This window comes from Limanda limanda, chromosome 11, assembly GCF_963576545.1.
Source record: "Limanda limanda chromosome 11, fLimLim1.1, whole genome shotgun sequence".
NCBI lineage: Eukaryota > Metazoa > Chordata > Actinopteri > Pleuronectiformes > Pleuronectidae > Limanda > Limanda limanda.
This window is the reverse complement of record NC_083646.1, coordinates 12,518,238-12,538,220: the sequence shown is the minus strand read 5'-3', so window position 1 is coordinate 12,538,220 and position 19,983 is coordinate 12,518,238. Positions and strand designations below refer to the sequence as shown.

The following is a 19,983-nucleotide window of genomic DNA, read 5'->3' as shown; positions in this document are numbered from 1 at the left end:
CCACCCCCCCTCTCCGGCGCGTCGCATCCCTGGCTGCTCGGTGTGTCTCCAGCAGCGGCTCCGCACGAACCAGCCCAGCAGCAGCAGCTCACCTGGCGGGCTTTTGGTTCTGTACAATTCCTTGCCCCCCCCACCACCCCCCCACACCTTGAGTTCGAGGCAAGAAGAAGAAGAAGTGTCCAGATGAAGTGTGGACGGACCAGCTCTGACGTCACCATGCCAGGTAGAGAGTGACGGGGAGGGAGGGAGGGGGGGTCGTGAGGAGGGAGAGGAACACTGCGGGTGTGTGTTTTTGGGGGGGCTCGGACGCACGGCTGGTGATGAAGATGATGATGATAATGAGGATGATGATGAGGATGATGATGGTGATGGACGTCCGGCCGCCGAGGCTGCTGCTGCCGCTGCTGGCTCTGCTCGCCATGGCGGGAGGTGAGTAACTTGTCCGTCTAATGGCTCCTTCGACGTGCCTGTCTGTGTGTGTCTGTGTGTGTGTGTCTGTGTGTGTGTGTGCGCGCATCGTTACCTTTGTGTATTGCACCCCCACTCCCAAAAAAAGCCCGGTGCCTTTAGAGCCTCCAGGGGAATCAGATGAGGGTTTGTTTAAAGTGGCAAGGGAGCGAGTGAGGAAACCGAAGGAGAGATGGTGCTGAGAGGCAGATGAGGAGGAAACGACTCTTTCACTGCTGTGTCACCATCTCTCTCCTCATAGTGGAGCAGGAGATCGTCCTCACTATAACACACACAATAGAAATAAAGGCAACATCTGACGTTTGAAACCCAAGATAATTCATTTATATAAAGGTTTCTTTATGTTATATATAGACACTATAGTATGAAGTATCACCGGGTGGCGTTATAGCACAGGTATGGACTCATCTCTTTGGGGGAGATCACATTTTGGACATTATAGTAAATAAACGTGCATTTTTCATGCAGGCCTGTTTTTCATGTTTTTAAACCCATAACAGCCAGTCAACCTACAAACAACAATATTAACCGATACCTCTATGAGAGCCATTATAGGCTCCTTCTAGCTACTAGCCTGCAACAAATTGAGAGAGAGTGAGATAGAAATGTTATCACCCCTCCTCCTCCTCCTCCCGTCTCTCTCATTAACACTGAGGTCTTGCGTTGAGTGGGCAGGTTAATGAGAGGTAGGTTGAGCTGAAACAATTTCTACTTCCTGTCATCACAGGACAGATGATGTGTCATCCGGCAGCGCAGGAAAAAGCCTCAGCTCGTGCAGATCAATGGTCTTTTTTCCCACTAAGCAGATTAGTCTTATTTACGGCCGTGTCGTCGCTTTGGGAGCAGATGTGTTGGGTGTGAAGCCATTTGGTTGTTCGGACGTATTTTGGGTCTGTGAGCTGTCTCTAATATGGAGTTGATTTGTGGTCTGCAATGATTTGCCCTGGGCAGAACAGTGAGGGGTGCTGCCTTAATATTTTTAGTGAATCCATACAGTAGTGACAGGGTAGAGGCCGGCTCACTGCCTCCGAGCAAAAGACTGTTTGTCACTTTCTGCGTAGCAGCACTCGTAACCATACACACACACGCACACTCACACACCTCCATCCACACACAAATGCCTGGCCATCTGCCTTGCATTGACTAACTGTTCATCACCGCCCATAGTGCTTCTGCTGTCACACACACACACACACACACATGGAAAGAGAGCTTTACACCACACAGTTCATCATCGCAATACATCCAGGAACAATCACAAGGACATGAAGGAAAAGAGAAAACACTTTGACCCACATTAACCGGCCAATTATCGTTTCAAACATCACGTCCACAAACACACACACACACACCCACAAAGCGATATTTTAATACTGAGTGTTTGTATAATTATTATGTATTAACAATACAATTAATTATCAATACACTTTTCAAAAACACACATATATATGTGCACATACATGCACATACAGATTTAAGCAGAAGTAACAGTAAATATGTTTAATATTTTGATGATAAGTTAATCTAGGATTTAGTTACTAACACCCTTTATTATGACACATTCTCACTTCTTGGTTTGCAAAGTGTTGTACAGATATTATATATTACTAAATGAGTGTGAATACAAGAATGGAAAAAATACATCAAAAACATAAAGTGCACAATTATAGATATGTAGTTTACAATGTCTGTTTATATTACAGTACAAATTAAACCAATTGAAATAGCATCAGCAATAATAAAACACACTTAAATTGAATACAACAGACTGAGCAAACTAATAGAATATCAATTAGGGGCCTAATGGTGCATAATATTTGCACCCAGACTGTTAGGTTCTGTTGGTTGCTCTCTCCTGAGCTGGAGACACAGAGGTGTACTGAGCACTGAGAGAGAAAAATGCTGCCAACATGAAATATCACTTGAAGGAGCTTCATCAGCAGCCGAGCACTAATGAGTCACCTTCCCTTAAGGGAGACAATCTGATTAGCTGCAGCCTCAGAGACTGTAAACCCAATCCACACACAAACACACGCAAACACATGTTTGAAGAAATACTCACAATTAGCACGTGGTCGCACACACACACACACACACACACACACACACACACACACACACCTGGAGCATAAGCTCGTAATAGCACGATTCAGAGATTTAACTAGAAGCGAGCAAGTTAAGCACATAATTGTAAAACGTGCCCAACAAAAAGACGCACTGACACAGACAAAGATGTGATCTTATGTGTTTGTTCATTCATGACGGCCCCAAGACTTGTACGAATTATATCACACTCACATATAAGCAAATTAGTGCAGATAAAGTGTGTTATTGCATCACACACGCACACAATCACACAAATATCCAGTGTGACGATCGAATAAGACGGAGAAAAGTGATAACACCTTCCGACTAGTCCACATCAGCACTTTGTTACACAAGACTTCAACATGCACAGACACACAAGTGTCCTCACACGGAGTCTTGTGTCTACTGGCTGTGCAAGGGCGCTTCAAGGACGTTTCCCCACCTGTCTGGCACGCTGCGTCGGGGGTGCAGCCTTCCTGCTGTGTGAGGAGAATGTCTCCTCTTGTCATTTCCCCAGCAGCCCATGCATAATAAACAGGTCTGTGGTGCTGAGTTGACCTGATGCAGGGGTTACTGGATACGGAGTGTGCGACAGTCCCATCAACCAAGGACGTAACGTGTACTTGGTGTAGTTTTACTGCACTTTTTTATTTATTGCCTACGTCCTAAAACCTTTTTCACATATGCACGACAGTCTGTGTTCACTACAATGTGTGTCCTCTGCTGTATGAAGTGATGATGAAGTACTTGAGTATCAACTCATAATTTCCTTGGCAGGGCTACAGTCTAGAAAGTTCTGCTCTGACAGTTTGGCCGTCATCACTTTAGTGCTGCATAGGGTTGCAAAATTCCGGGAATATTCAAAGTTGGAAACTTTCCATTGGAATTAACAGGAATAAACGGGAATATACGGGAATTAACGGGAATAAACTGGAAATGTTGTGGGTAATTTATACTAACTGTATTTACCTTGTCATATACAGACATAAATATAAACATTTTGTTTTGTCATAGGCTGATTTGAGCCCTGAGGAAACTGTGGGCACTTGACTTTACACTTCTGCATCGTTGTGTCATTCTTAACATAGGTCTTTGCACAGTATTTGCAAATGTACACAGCCTTTCCTTCTACATTGGATGGGCTGAAATGTCTCCACACATGAGATAGTGCACGTGGCATTGTTCTGTAGAATAAGATGAGAAAAAAGTTTGTAAAAAAACGCTAATGCAATGCCAGAGATATAAATAGTTAGCCAAACAATTGGAATCATCTGTAAACATATTTTACAATTGATGGATAAATGAATGGAAACAGGCTAGATGAACAGATGAACAATCCTCAATCAGCATGCTAATATATTTTCCCCAGTAATATCATTGAAACTTACCTGACTAGTCCTGCACACTACAGCAGGCCTCAATAGCCCTGCTGTAGAGTGAAGGATGCTGGGAGTTATCTGTGCATGTGATGGAAGAATGCACAGTGGAGGGTTGAAACTCAACGTGCAGTGTGTGCTGCATTCCATACATCTTTCAAATAGAGTTTTGAATGATGTTTTTATTGCTCAGCGTTTAATTTGCGTATTGTTATTTTTTTTCAAAATTTCCCAAATTCCCGAGCTAAACTTCCCATGGAAAGTTTCGGGAAAGTTTTGGGAAATTTATTGGAAACTTTCCGCCCCTTTGCAACCCTAGTGCTGCACCGCTCCAGCTCTCTGATCTCCGCACCATCTCAACCTGCACGTCTCAGCAGACCCCTCTGTTGTCTCTCTCTCTCTCTCTTGCCGTCACTGTCTGTCTTTATTCTCTCTCCGTCTCCATCTCTGTGGACCGACTCCCACTGCACAGCAGCAGCAACAGGATCAGATCAGCGCACCAGGGGGGGGGGCTCCATCTGTGATTAGAAATGCACAGCACACTCACAACAGAGGCCTGCATTGGTATCAGATCTGTGTGATGTGGAACGTGTGATGTCGTGTGTAAAGCTGTGTGCTCTCATGTGTGATCTGAGGAAGATTATTTGTGTGTGTGTGTGTGTTTGTGAGAAAGAGAGGGTGTGTGTGTTTGTGTGTGTGATTGTGCAGCAGCAGCACACAGCCGTCTGTGGCCCTTGAGATTAGAGGAAAGCGGAGGGGAGAGCACAGAGGTTTAATAGAAACTTAAGCAGCGGAGAAGAAGAGGCAGATAAGAGACATTTGCAAAGTTAAGAGTTTTAATTTTAACTTTGTCTGAGAATGATTTAAAAAATAAAAGCGATGGTGTGGTGCAGCACACTGCTTATGTTGCTCTGGTGAAGGTGTTTGTAACTGATAAGCTTATCTTCCTCTAATGAAATCAGATGATAAAACTGCTTTGTGACAATAGACATTATCCAACGTGTAAAGGTACACCAGCCTGGCAAAGTATAATAAAGATATAAAATAAATATATATGCTTATAATCTAGGGCTTGGCAATAAAAGATCATTACCGCAATATAATTTTCATCAATAGCCACAAAAGAAATGTCCATTATATATGAATATAATGATTCATGGGGAGAAGGTATTAAACATATAATTGATTGACATTGAGGTTAAAACCACAACCTCATGTCAGGAGCAAAAATCAATCTTTAATTATAAATTATATTTTATTTAAATTGTATGATCAGTATCGACTGAGAAATATTCTCAATATAATTAATGGCCATATCGCCGAGCCCCATGCAGCACAGTATGATGAATGTGTTTGTAGAGGAGTATTCACGACAACAATCATCCTCTGATGAAATCACGTATAGATGATAAAACTGCTTTATCACTTAGTAATGCCTGGTAAGTGCTTTAAAACTAGATTGAAATTCGCTTATCATCAGCAAGTAATATTTTTGCAGAAATATAAAAAAATACATGTTTTATAATGATTGTGCAGGACTTGTTGTTATCTCGATATGACAGAGAGACGAGCTCCTCACATTGCTTCCAGGCGCTAGGCAAGATAACATGGCCTCAGGATTTATGAATAGCCAAATAATAGCTGTTATGAAAGGCATAATGCAGTTCAAGTGATGTATTTTATTGCAATCCCTGAAATAGGCACCCCCATTATGAGCCCCGCCATCTTTCATCCAACAGATGCCGTGCATTGTGAGAGGAACAAATAAATCCTAGTGCAGTGTTTATTCCTCATATGATGGTTTCTGGGCACTTAAAGTCTCTGTTTCTGATAGTAGAGCTTTTTCTTAAGGAAGTTAAACCACTTTAACACGTTCACCTTGAATTTGCTCTGATCTGACTTTGAAAGATGTGACATTTAGTGCTTCAGTGAGGAAATATCAGCTTATACTTATTCAGAAAGAGTTTAATCTGAAGTGCATTTGTCTGTTAAAGTGCTAATTGTAGCATGGGGTTGGAGATGGGGTTAGAGTAAAGTGGTTCCATCGTCCGGTATCCTGATACAAGAATGTGGACTCAAAACATGGAAGCGTCGTTGTATCATTTGTCTCCTCAACATTATGAGTCATAACAACAGCACACGCTCAGCTGGCTGCGCTTTTCTCGACCTGGATGTATTTTGAATTTGGCGACAATAAAGCCTCCATCCTCAGTAAGTCCACAGTGGGAAGGCTTTGGTTTTGGAGTGCTGCGATATTGCGGCCGGATGGAGGATCAATATAAATATCTCAGTTCTATGGGCACTACAGAGCCAATTGGGTGTTGCCAGTAGATCAATGGATCTCTCCATTATTGATGTGAGAATATTTCATTCTGAAAGGTCCCTGCAGCAGCCAAAAAGCCTCTTTAGCGGAGCGCTGACAGGAGGAGCAGAGAGCGATCCTGCTCTCCCACCAACCTCTCCTCATTTGAGCGAGCCCTATATAGAGATCATCACATCATAGTCTTAGTAGGGTAATTCAATTTAGCTCTTATTTTCTGCACATTTGTCTCTACAGCGTGTGGACTCTGGGTCTCTAAGTTGCGCCTTGAGCTACATATTACAGATGCTGTAAAATGTAATAATCGATCATTCGCTATCATCCAAAAAGACGATGTAATTCACTCAAATCAGGACTTGGATGTAGATATTCTCTGAGGTCCATCAGAACACGGAGATTGATGGCTATTTGATGAGAGGAAACAAAGTTGTGAGGCTCACACATGGTAAACATGGCCACCATCTCATCCCGTCCTGTGCTGTGGTAGTGTGTTGACATGTGCATGGTGGTGTGTAACTCCCTTTGCTCCAGGGTCTAATGGGGGAGCCCTGCTGAAATATTCATGGTGTCACATTAAGTTTGCAATATTTGCACTGGAACACGACCAGCATACAACCTGAGCTATAGCAGAAACATCAGGACCGCTCAGCGTGGCCTTTAGCATGACAGGAAGTCGTATGTGGAGACGGAGAGCGATCAGACTTTGTGTCGGAGCATCGATGAGTGCTGCAGGCAAGCAGCCAGGTTCACATGTTTATCCTGCAGTGATCCGAGCGGAGGGAGTGTGGATGTTTCTGTTCTCTAGATAAGAAAATTTAGAAAAGATTAGTACGCCTGTTTTTGTCTCCAATTTTTCTCAGTGCCATGAAACATTAGTCTCGACTTTTATCCTGAGCCCAAAAGATTCAGTGATTGGATAAAAGCCAAGACAGCACAATCCTCTCAGTTTGTTATTTTACTTTAATAATGGAAAACGTTTCAGATCCGGATTTGCATCAGAATAGACAGTATGCCATATTACACATTGTTCAATCATTCTGTAAAGATATAAATACTATATCTGCAACTGTCGTCAGATCTGCAGAAAAGACACTTGTTCCTTGGCCTGTTGAATCCTGTGATCATGTTCTTTAACATATCCTGCTGAGGTCAGGCACTGTCACCTTCACAGCAAAAAGGTTCCTGGTTCAAATCCCAGATGGGCCGGGATCTTTCTGTGTGAAGTTTGCATGTTCTCCTTGTGTATGTGTAGGTTCTCTCCAGGTGCCCCAGCTTCTTCCCACACTCTTAAGACATGTTGGGTTTAGGTCACGACTCTAAATAGATTGTTGGTGTGAATGTGAGAGTGAATGATTGTTTGTCTCTGTATGAATCGCTGGCACCCCACCTCTTTCTCAATCTGAGCTGGGATTGGCTTCAAGATGCTTAATTCAAACATCATTTAATATGTAAAGCAAATATAATTTGTTTCTACTAGAAATAGAAAGACTTTTAAGTCGTCGCCCACTTTAGACATGAAACTAGCATTTACGTTTTGAGCTCGGCTGACAGAAATATGGATGTTATCTGCTTCATCATTGTTCAAGTGAATGGTATTAGCTTCCTGTCTCCTCTGACAGTGTTATTGCCTTGCGCTTCTGAGAATAATATGTACTACTCATATGGCTCAGACGCAGACAGTAATATTTATTTCCCTCATGAATATGTGCACACAAAAAATAAGACTCAAAGAAGAAAAGCGGCACACGTGCACAATAAACAACCAGAGCACTACACGCATGTGCTGACAGGCTGCGTCTTCATGATGTAGAATAAGCGAGAGAGGGGGCAATAAATGGACAGTGGCTGTCAGCGACAGGGAGATGGAGATAACAGGAAGGAGAGAGAGAGGGAGGCAGGCACCGAGAGGAGAGAAAAGAGAGATATGGACTGACTGGGAGGATGAAGAGATAGACATAGTGTAAAAGAGAAGAAGACAGGATGCAGGAGGGAGGAGAGGGAAGGAAGGGGGAGCAAGGAATTACGGGAGTGGATAGAGTCCTCATTGATCCGCAGACAGAGGCTATCATTCCTGCTCAGTGAACATAGCAGCGCTACAGGGCAGGTTGGAGGGTGAGGGTGGGGGGGGGAGTGGAGCTCAAGGGAGGACTAGAGGGTGAGGAGGTGGGGGAGGACAGTGTGTCAGAGGGAGAGCTGCAGGGACACAGTCAGAGCTTCAGTGGAAAAACTGAATAAGTGTCAACATGTGCTGTTATTTAACATTTCCATTTTGTTAATGAAATGTTGCATTGACTTTCTACGCGCACATTGTCATTCGTGTCCATGTGTTCGACATCGTTACTGACGTGATCACAGTCGCTGGACATTTATTCCTGAGGATTTCTCCTCACGCAGAACTTCATACTTTCTCTGTGTAACATGCACATGAGAGGAAAGAAACAAGCTACGGTGCCTCATGTCTGAATACAGGCTTCTTCACAGAGAAGAACCATCATATCACCATTTCCACATTTAAACATCACTTATTAAACAAATCTCCACATTTCTTCATTCGTCAAATGTAACTTGTCTTATTTGTAATCATATTTATTTACCTTCATATCTCTACGTAAATACTCTTTAATATCTTATATTTACTTTCTCTGTACTATAGGTTTTATTATTGATTGATCTAACATCAGACAAATGCAGATGACTATTTTCTAAAGCCTCAGGTGCATCTGCAGATGACAAGTCCAAACCCCAAAGATATTGAGTTGACAGACACAAAATAAAACAACACAACAGCTGGAGTCATTGATCCAGTACAGTATAGTTGTTGATATTAAGTCTAAATTCCGTTTTATGAGTGTGTTTTGTGTCTATGTCTTGAAATTGAAATGTTCTCATCTGAATGTGTGTTTGTTCTAAATTAGAGAAAACTTCAAATTCAACATAACAGCGTGTTCATTCCATCCACATTGGCTTTTACACATTTGTTTTCCTGCGCCGCTAATAGCCTCTAAAAGAGCAGTTGAGAATATGACAACACTGCGACCATGCTAACAGTAAGCAGCCTGTGTTTATCTTCAGGGGGAAGGTGTGAGGGAATCCTGAGCGTAGAAGATGCAGCACAGGAGCGAACAGATGCCAAAGAGGCAGGGAGTGAATAAGCAGGAGGGAGAGAGAGAAGGAGGGAGGCAGGAGGAGGAGGTGCAGCGCTGTTATTTTTCTCTGTGCATCATGTCTCTCTGTGCTAACGGCCTCCCTCTCCTGCGTGGTGTTGTGACAGCTCTGCCCAAACTCGACCGCTCACACAGACACGACTGCAGTCGGCTGCAGGACGAGGGATGGTGGACAGGAGGGAGTGCTTAGGCGGGATGGGGGGGAGTGAGAGATGGAGTGAAAATAACCCAAAGCTACAAAAGAGTGGCAGTGGGAGAGAAGTGCAACACGGCAGAGGGAAATAGAGGGAGAAAGAGCCGAGGCACAGAGAGAGCGATAGAGAGGATAGTGATAGAGACATTCAGACTGGTTGACTCAGTCTCATGATGTCAGATTCGGTAAGAAGTGTGTATCGAGCTGTGCTGACGTGCTCCAGCCGCCGGTGATGAGTAATGCCATGCTTCAAGGCCTTTGAATTCTCAATACAAATAGATAGCCAATGCACGCCTCAGTGCTGGGAGTGAGGAGGGCAGTGGCCAAACCGATTTCCTGCCCCTGAACGTCTGCGGAGCAAATCCGATACGATGAAATACTTTTCAACTGATGCCAGGAGGGACACAGATGGCTAGAACTTTTTTTTCCTGTCTCCACTATCGAGACAGATGAGGATGTTGATAATAATGTGTTCTCATTACAGGCGGCCTCGGGGCGGACACGGAGGAGCGGCTGGTGGAGCATCTCCTAAACCCCGCCCACTACAACAAACTGATCCGTCCTGCGACTAATGGCTCCGAGCTGGTTACCGTGCAGCTGATGGTGTCGCTGGCCCAACTCATCAGCGTGGTGAGTGTGCACGTGTGTCTGGGTTTTCTGTGTCTGGGCTTGTGCGTTTGAATTTGTGTGCCCCATTTTTCTCAGGAACCGTACGATTCAGCGAGATGTGCATCATCTTTAATCTATTAAGAGCCTTTTGACAAGGTTTGGAGAGAGAAAAGACAAAAAAGCACCAATGAAATAATTATTGGGAATTTGCACTTGAATAATACATCCATCCCGAGATTTAATTATGCTTCTCTCCGCTACTTCTTGGCAAATCAACTGCAATATGTAGTCAAACAGACCCAAACACACATCTACAATAACCCATGGCCAGAATTAGTCACAAAATCAATTTAAAACCAGCCTAATTGCTGACTCTCCCTTCCAACTACAATAAATCACGACACTGTGTTCCTGTAAGAACAACACAACCGGTGCAAAACCAATAGAATCACTAAATCATCACAAGCACCATGTACATACAACCTGATTCGGCAAATTTGCCACTGCACAACACCCCTGACTACTTTCCATCATTGTAACTAAAGGAAATCGCTCATTTCCTTCAGTAAAGATTGATTGAGGCGTTACAAGCGCGAGAATGTAACAATTGATTCAATAATGTAATTATTCTCTGCCTATTATTTATATCCTGATTATTGGATTCTCAACACAAAGGCCCACGAAATCTTAAAAGTCTTGCTCATCAGTAGAATTCTTCTTCTTCTTCCTTTTCTTCCTCTGCTGCCTCTTCTTTTCGTCTTCCTCTTTTATTTTTGCGATCTCTACATGGACGTCCTACATTTGATCACTAGTAAATGCTTCACTAGTATCTCCTTAATTGCACATCCTCCAGTACGTCACTTCCTGTCACGAGATATGTGAGGAGGAGCTAATTGTGGCGTAACCAAACGGCGTGACACAAATTTTGCTGATCCTTAAAGAAAGTTACAAATATTTGGTTAGTTCCCGTCATCTTTATGGACACAAGCCTCCTTCAACCAGTCATCATCTATCAAAACATAATTTTGATTTATTCACTTCCCTTTTGTCAGTCATTTGTGTCCACTCAGCGTTTCTGCCACCCGTCGCCAAACTCTCGTTTCCCTTTTTATCACAAAACAACACTTTCCACGGTTATTTCACATTTAATCAAGCATTTTACTATGAACATCTCCTTCAAGCATTCACCGTTGATATTAATCCATGTGATTAATAAACAAGATTATCTCTCTCCCTTTTCACTGTACTTCTTTTTTTCTGTTCCTCCTTCCCTCCTGGAGCAAAAGCAGAAATGCTGTATAAAATTCAAATACTCAAGTAAAGAATAGGTAACTCATAGCTGTGGGTGAATACAGAATTCGAGTAAGTGTCAAACAAGAAGTGTATTAGTTCATCTTTGTGTAGGTTAAAGTGTCGCTCCAGTGATTTCACACACACAAAGGCTGGTTGGCTCATTATGTTGAGTTCTGCTCAGCTTATGAAAACAGTTGTATAATGGCTCCGGTGGCTCTGAAGGAGCTTTTCTAAAAGTCTGAGACATGAATCCTGATGATGACATAATCAGTGTTATCTTGACTGGAGTTTGACCTCAGTTTTTTTTCTTAATTTGATTATTATTATTACAGAAAGTCTGTGTTACAAACTGGGTCGTGGGGTTTGAAAGACATTTACATGAAGCACGTAGGAAGGGTTTAATGAAAGATGTTATCGGGTTTCATTATGCAGCCATTGTTTCTGAGGCATGACTCAGCCTTTAGGGACTAAATGTCAGGATGTTCCGGCCTCGCTGTATTCTTGTTATGGATTTATTGAAATAATATGTCAAATATATGGTGTGCAGCTTGTTGAAAGTGCTGTGATGAATCACCGAAGCATAGACATTTTCACTAACAGTATTTTCTTCTTTCTCTGCAGCATGAACGGGAGCAGGTGATGACCACTAATGTCTGGCTAACACAGGTGAGACTTCCCACTCTCTTTTCTGTTCTGTAATATAAACGAACTCACACAGAAAAGACAAATGAAAAGTCTCATAGTTTAGCGGCTCCATTACTGCTATGAAAAACCATTTGTCATCGAAGTGTAATGAATCCTGGGATAGGTTGAACCAGGAAGGAGCCACCCGTCGGAGATTCTATTTTCCCGAAATTGAAAGGATGCATTTGTCGGCCACATTTGAAGGAGCCCAGGAAATGGGACAGTCTAGTCATGCTGCAGTGACGCAAACAGTCTCAAATACAGCTACAGACACTGACTGATGCTCCCTCTGTAATTTACTAAATATAATCATGCTGATTTACATAATATAATCAAGCGTAATAGTGTCATACCAGTCTATCACCAGCATGTGTGCAGTGGTCCAGTTACTGGAGGGGAAAGATGCATCTACGTGTTCCTCACTCGGAGCAGCAGCCCTTCGATCTGACAAGACTGGTGAAGCGTCAGATAGCAAGAGAGAAAGAGAAAGAGACAGAAATATGAGAGACAAGTGACGTTTTATGAGCAAAAATCACGACTTGTTTTCTTTACATCTGAAAAGCAAATAACTGATGATAACAAAAAGTGCATTGCACAGAATGCTGGACCAATGTGTCCCAGGTGATTTTGGGATTTTGGGACGAGACCTATGAGCTCACCCCGTGAAACCTGTGAATAATGTGACTCTGACTGAGCGGTGACCCTCTTCTACATGGCTGGCTCTTAGTGAAGGTTACAGCTGAGGCCTTAACATGTCTAAACACACACACTCACACACACACACACACACACACACACACACACGATAAACAAATGCATTCAGCCACACATACATTATCAACATATGCGCTTGCTTTTGAGAGCAGGTGCTAGAACAATTTGCAGGCATATGTTGAGTTTGGATGTAAATTAAGATAAAACAGATGAGATTCCCTCCCTCTGTATATAATGGATATATAATGGATGCTGCTCTGTATTTTTCTCTCTAGTGGTTGAACACACAAGCACACACGCACACTTAAGCACATGTAACTGCACCTGAGCAAGTTGGGATTTATGGGATGGAACGGACAGCAGCGCACACAGTCCTGTCTCCATTACTTCAGAGGAGATTACATTCACTTGTATTGATCACGGAGACCATAATTACTCTTTGCCAAACCCTAACTTTAACCTTAACCTCACCTTAAAACATATTTTTACCCTTAAAAGATAATGACCTACATTATGTAGACTTGTTTTATTGTCCTACAACATCACTACTACAACACACAAACACACACACACTTAAGCACATTCCCTTGCACCTGAGCAAGTTAGGATTTATGGCATGGAACGGAGCGCAGAATGGCCATCAGCGCTCTGTGGATCCCTCGCTGTCTGTGAGCAAGGGAAGCAAGGACAACTGTCCCGAGCCAAGACAAACTGTAATGACCATCATGCATCACAGTTACTGCAGACAACCCAGCGTGGGATTTACAGCTCCGACATGGCAGTAACACAGAGGAGCCAGACAGGGCTGCTGTTACAGGTCACAGAGGCCTCGGTATGCCAATGTCGAACGACTGACCCACAACACACGGAACAAGATTATGCCGGTGTTTTTACACAAGGTTATGCAGAGGACACAGAGTTTTTTTTTGCTGACACACTGGGAACCAGCCTCATTGCAGATGCCATTTTAATCAAGCTGATTGGTTTGTGGCTGGTTGTGTTTAAAAGACCATTCAGGGTCAGGGTTGACACGAGTGCTTCTCTATCCCTCTTTGGCTCGTAGCTAAAGGCATGATGCAGGACAGACAAGGCTTATGTGGCTCCTAATGTATTATATTGACCACTGACTGACAGACAAAAAGATGGACAGACAGATGTTCTCGTCACAACTTCTTCTTGCAGCAGTGGGATTTGCTGATGAGTGACTAAGCATTGTGTTTTTATTGACCCTCAGGAGTGGCAGGACTATCGTCTGACTTGGGTCCCTGAAGAGTTTGATGGGATGCTGAAGGTCAGGCTGCCCTCTAAACACATCTGGCTGCCGGACGTGGTTCTTTACAACAAGTGAGTCACCCGCTCCGCCTCCTGTCCTCACTGCAGGCGGCTCCCAGGAGTCATACATGAAATCTAGAAATCAGGCCCAGCAACAGCACATGGAATTCTCATACATAACGTGATATTGTTAATATACATGGTGCTGTGAGGCAGCTCCACTTGCTACAGATGTCACTTTGGATCAGAACATCGATGACGTGCCAGGAGTCTAAGTGGGTTTAAGTGTCATACATCCTGACCTGCCACACATGACTGAATCTGACCACTGGAATCTGCTCACATCACTCATGCCACATTACTGTACAGTGTCTGCAGCTCTCGTGAGACACTTGGAATCATCTTCACACAGCAGGTTGACGCATATACAGTAGATGCATGCATGACGGGTTTAGGGAACCTGCACATATAGTTACACATGCAAACACACACTAGAAGTGAGTGTACAATGAGTTGTGTATAATAGGTGATGTTTGGGTGATAAATAACTGTGACTTTACATTTTTATTTAGAGTCTCTGCTCAGGACTATCCCTCGCTGATCAATTATTACTGTAGCTATAACATCTAGTATGATTATACATGACTCCAAACTATGTAATTATACTCTGTGTAATCAAAGGAACATCACTAGGCTGCTTTAAGTGGTAATTTTCTGATCCTCCATGAACACAAGTCATGGAGTTCCTCAAGGCTCAGTACTGGGACCACTACTTTTCACTTTACACACGCCTCCTTTAGGCAATATTACCTCATACATTTGTATTTTTACGCATATGACCGAAATTAAAAAATGATCTGATCTGATTTGATATTAAATTTAATGTATTTCACTGCAATGTGTTGTATAATACAAATATCTTAAAATGAAGAACAGAAACATGATTTTTAATTAGAACTTCAGAGTCAGAGGGGGTTAAGGATGTTGCAGGCCACTTGTCTTAGTGTAATGGAATCTGAGAATCAATGTGAAGCAGCTCATCAAAGCGGAGGGATCTCTCTGGCCCTTCTCCTCTTTCCCAGTCTCAGCCTTTACTTCAGTAAAGATTAAAAGATCTCCGACCCACCTCACTGTGGATACAATGATCCTGTTAATCCCACGTACCCCAGTTCGTCTCGCTGTCCTCCCTCTCGCTCGCGTTGGACTCCTGTCAGTCACTTCAACAGAAGGATTATCTCTGTGTATGGCAACAGAGCCTTAAATTTCAGGAAGTTTCTGTTTCTTAGAATGAACAAATATGTCAATAAAGACAGAAATTACTAATTGTTTGTCATATCCTACACTAAACCATTAGCCATAATCCAGTAGTTTTCTTGCCAAATATTTAAGTTTAGTAGAAATTCAATCAATGGCCTTCATGTTGTCAGCAGACTTTAAAGTGAAGTGTCTAATTTGAGCTGTTTGACTATGTCCACTCTGACCTGGGAGCCATGTTTCCTGTCTAGACTGCGTGATCATTCGATACAGCGTCCTCGTTCCTCATGTGTGTATGAGCAGGTGTGCGTCACCCTGCCGCCCTGAGACGCCTCCGACCTCACAGCCTCTGTATATGTACATGTCTGTTTGTCTGTTTGTCTGTTTGTGTGTGTCCTGCTCTGTAATGAGTAGGGTTGCAAAATTCCGGGAATATTCGAAGTTGGAAACTTTCCATGGGAATTAACTCGAATTAACGGGAATATATGGGAATTAACGGGAATAAACAGGAATAAACGGGAATTAACAGGAATAAACTGGAAATGTTGTGGGTAATTTATACTAACTGTATTTACCTTGTCATATACAGACATAAATATAAACATTTTGTTGTGTCATAGGCTGATTTGAGCCCTGCGGAAACTTTGGGCAACTGACTATATGCTTCTGCATCGTTGTGTCATTCTTTACACAGGTCTTTGCACAGTATTTTCAAATATACACAGCCTTTCCTTCTTCATTGGATGGGGTGAAATGCCTCCACACATGAGATAGTGCACGTGGCATTGTTCAGTAGAATAAGATGAGAAAAAAGTTTGTGAAAAAACACTAATGCAATGCCAGAGATATAAATAGTTAGCCAAACAATTGGAGTCGTCTGTGAACATATTTTACAATTGATGGATAAATGAATGGAAATAGGCTAGATGAACAGATGAACAATCCTCAATCAGCATGCTAATATATTTTCCCCAGTAATATCATCGAAACTTACCTGACTAGTCCTGCACACTACAGCAGGCCTCAATAGCCCTGCTGTAGTGTGCAGGATGCTGGGAGTTATCTGTGCATGTGATGGAAGAATGCACAGTGGAGGGTTGAAATTCAGAGTTTTGAATGATGTTTTTATTGCTCAGCGTTTAATTTGCGTATTTTATTTTTTTTCAAAATTCCCAAAATTCCCGAGCTTAACTTCCCATGGAAAGTTTCCGCACCTTTGCAACCCTAGTAATGAGTATGTATTGCATTAGGGGATGTGTCACAGTTCATAAGACTCAGGGGAAACGTGGCCTCTCATTAGAATTTATGTGAACCAATTTGTTAAATAATAGAAGAGAAAATGTTTCTGTTTAAGTTTGACTCTCCTCTATGTTTCTCTCCTCTCCATCTCTCTCCCCCTGTCTCTCAGTGCCGACGGTGTGTACGAGGTGTCCTTCTACTCCAACGCCGTGGTCTCCCACGACGGCAGCATCTTCTGGTTGCCCCCGGCGATCTATAAATCAGCCTGTAAGATCGAGGTCAAGCACTTCCCCTTCGACCAGCAGAACTGCACGCTGCGCTTCCGCTCCTGGACCTACGACCGCACCGAGATCGACCTGGTCCTCCGCTCGGACGTGGCCAGCATGGACGACTTCACGCCCAGCGGCGAGTGGGACATCATCGCGCTGCCGGGCAGACGGAACGAGAACCCGGCCGACCCCACCTACGTGGACATCACGTACGACTTCATCATCCGCAGGAAGCCTCTTTTTTACACCATCAACCTCATCATCCCGTGCGTGCTCATCACCTCCCTGGCCATCCTGGTCTTCTACCTGCCGTCCGACTGCGGAGAGAAGATGACGCTCTGCATCTCCGTGCTGCTGGCGCTCACTGTGTTCCTGCTGCTGATCTCCAAGATCGTGCCCCCCACTTCCCTGGACGTGCCTCTGGTGGGGAAGTACCTGATGTTCACCATGGTCCTGGTCACCTTTTCTATCGTCACCAGTGTGTGTGTGCTCAACGTGCACCACCGCTCGCCCACCACACACACCATGCCCCCGTGGGTCAAACTGGTGTTCCTCAACAAGCTTCCTGCCCTGCTCTTTATGCGCCAGCCGAGGAACAGCTGCGAGCGCCAGCGGCTGCGCCAAAGAAGGAGGTGCCAGGAGCAGAAAGAGGGTGGGCGCAGCGGGGAGGCCGGGGCCCTGATGGTGGGTCTCGGGCTGGGCGGGAGCGGCGGGAGCGGAGGGGGAACCACAACAGGGGTCTTCAGCAAAGAAGACAGTGACCCTTGTACCTGCTACGTGAACCGAGCGTCTGTGAAACAGTTCGGAGGGGATCTGGGGGGGGCAGGGGGCGGATCCTTGGATGGTCTGAATAGGGTGAGGGAGGGCAGGGAAGGGGGCTCTGGGCCCCGGGGCCAACAAGCAGGGGGGGGTCCTGCTCTGACTCAGGCCCTGTTGGCCCAGGCCTGTCCAGGGTTTGAGGAAGCCGTGGAAGGAGTTCGCTTCATCGCTAACCACATGAAGGGTGAAGATGATGATCAAAGTGTGAGTGGCACTGTGTTTTTTACTGTGGAAAACCTTTTACAACATTACTGTATGACGCTCTGTGGCTCCTTATAAGAGACAGACCCTTATTTTGCCATTTGTACGAGCTAAAATGACGAAATTCTATGATATATAACAACTTGATCAGTTTGTGACACACTCTAAATTGTAATCTGGGTAGCAAAATATGGGTCATGTTTGTGTTTACGCATCTTTTCTCATGTGACGTCTTCCCAGCAAATCATGCATGCTGTGATGATGAACGGGTTATATGGACCCGCACGTCTGTGTTCACGCATCTCTTCTTACATGACGTCTTATTGAGCATCACGTCCCTACTCTGTACACTTACGATACTTTTCCTCAAAATACGATAATTTTCAACTTTATTGGCTTCGACCCCTTGAATACAAATCGGTCGGGCTCTAGACTTTACAGTCATTAACCTACAGAGATGTGTCACCTGACCTGTGTTCTCCCGGGCAGCTGTTGCCAATAAAAAACACCAAAAAATGTGTGAACATACTTTAGACAAAGACACCAACAAACTGGTGTCATAATTAGGGTTGCAAAGGTGCGGAAAGTTTCCGGTAAATTTCCGGAAACTTTCCGGACACTTTCCATGGGAAGTTTAGCTCGGGAATTTTGGAAGAAGAAAAAACTACGCAAATTAAACGCAGAGCAATAAAAACATCATTCAAAACTCTGAATTTCAACCCTCCACTGTGCATTCTTCCATGACATGCACAGATAATTCCCAGCATCCTGCACACTACAGCAGGACTATTGAGGCCTGCTGTAGTGTGCAGGACTAGTCAGGTAAGTTTCGATGATATTACTGGTATTACCCCAAACAATGTAGAAGGAAAGGCTGTGTACATTTGCAAATACTGTGCAAAGACCTATGTTATGAATGACACAAAGATGCAGATGTATAGTCAAGTGCCCAAAGTTTCCTCAGGGCTCAAATCAGCCTATGACAAAACAAAATGTTTATATTTATGTCTGTATATGACAAGGTAAATACAGTTAGTATAAATTACCCACAACATTTCCAGTTTAATTCCGTTAATTCCCGTTAATTCCTGTATATTCCCGTTAATTCCCGTTAATTCCAATGGAAAGTTTCCAACTTTGAATATTCCCGGAATTTTGCAACCCTAGTCATAATAGAGACTTTATCATTTGAAGATAAAAGAAAATTCACAAATGTATGTTTAAATAACTAAAAAGACACAGACCAAGTTAAATATACATGCTCCTGATGCTGCCAGTAAATCTTTCATCGCGGCAGTTTACTGCTTTTTCAATTTGAGACCGATATATCTGTAACAAATAGATTTAGTGGTAACACGGGGCCGTCTGTGTGTCCCCCGGATTCTTCTTCACACCACGTCACCTCATAATCTCGTCTCTATGTGGATAACATCACAAATCACCTGCTTTTATGGGAATATGTTGGCAACCGTAAAAAGGCAGATCTGAGCAGCACTGATCTCTCCTCTCTCGGAGCCATATCATGTTAGAGTGATGATGGAGGCTCGCAGCCGCGACGTTTAGCTCCGCCGTTTGAAACGCATGGGGGACCACGCCGGAGCATAAGCAGAGGAGACAGATCCGGTGACGTAATCGCAGCCCCCTCTAAATATTCAACGCAGGACATGCAATTATTATAGCAGCGGCATGACGTGTGCATGGAGAAGGAGAACGAGTGGGAAAGAGCCAGAACGGAGGAGCCCAGACTGCGGTGAGGCGAGGGGGGGGGCGTTTCTGTATCGCTTCCCCTCGAGGCATCTTAGGAGACTCTCTTGGAGTGAAAGAAACCGACATGGGAATTAACACTCCTCTGTAATTCTGTCCATCATCGCCATAGTTACCATCCCATCTCCATGCCGACTGTTTTGAAAAATCCTCCCTCTCCTCTCCTGCCTCTGCTCTTCCCATCCCTCTTGCCTCCCCCCTCTCCTCCCCAAGTCATCATTGCCGGGGTCAGAGTGTCAGCAACCCCTCTGGTTCT

The 19,983-nt window shown here is 43.8% G+C and overlaps 1 protein-coding gene across 1 annotated transcript in view; it reads left to right on the top strand.

Moving 5' to 3' along the window:
* The first annotated feature begins 404 nt into the window (after positions 1 to 404).
* Positions 405 to 19,983, top strand: part of chrnb2 (cholinergic receptor, nicotinic, beta 2) — a 19,966-nt gene continuing 387 nt past the window's right edge. Inside the window, exons 1-5 of the mRNA XM_061081305.1 lie at positions 405 to 429; positions 10,094 to 10,239; positions 12,133 to 12,177; positions 14,144 to 14,253; positions 16,844 to 17,966. Of these exons, the coding sequence (XP_060937288.1) occupies positions 420 to 429; positions 10,094 to 10,239; positions 12,133 to 12,177; positions 14,144 to 14,253; positions 16,844 to 17,966 (1,434 nt within the window). The 5' untranslated portion in view covers positions 405 to 419. The remainder of the gene's footprint in view (positions 430 to 10,093; positions 10,240 to 12,132; positions 12,178 to 14,143; positions 14,254 to 16,843; positions 17,967 to 19,983) is intronic.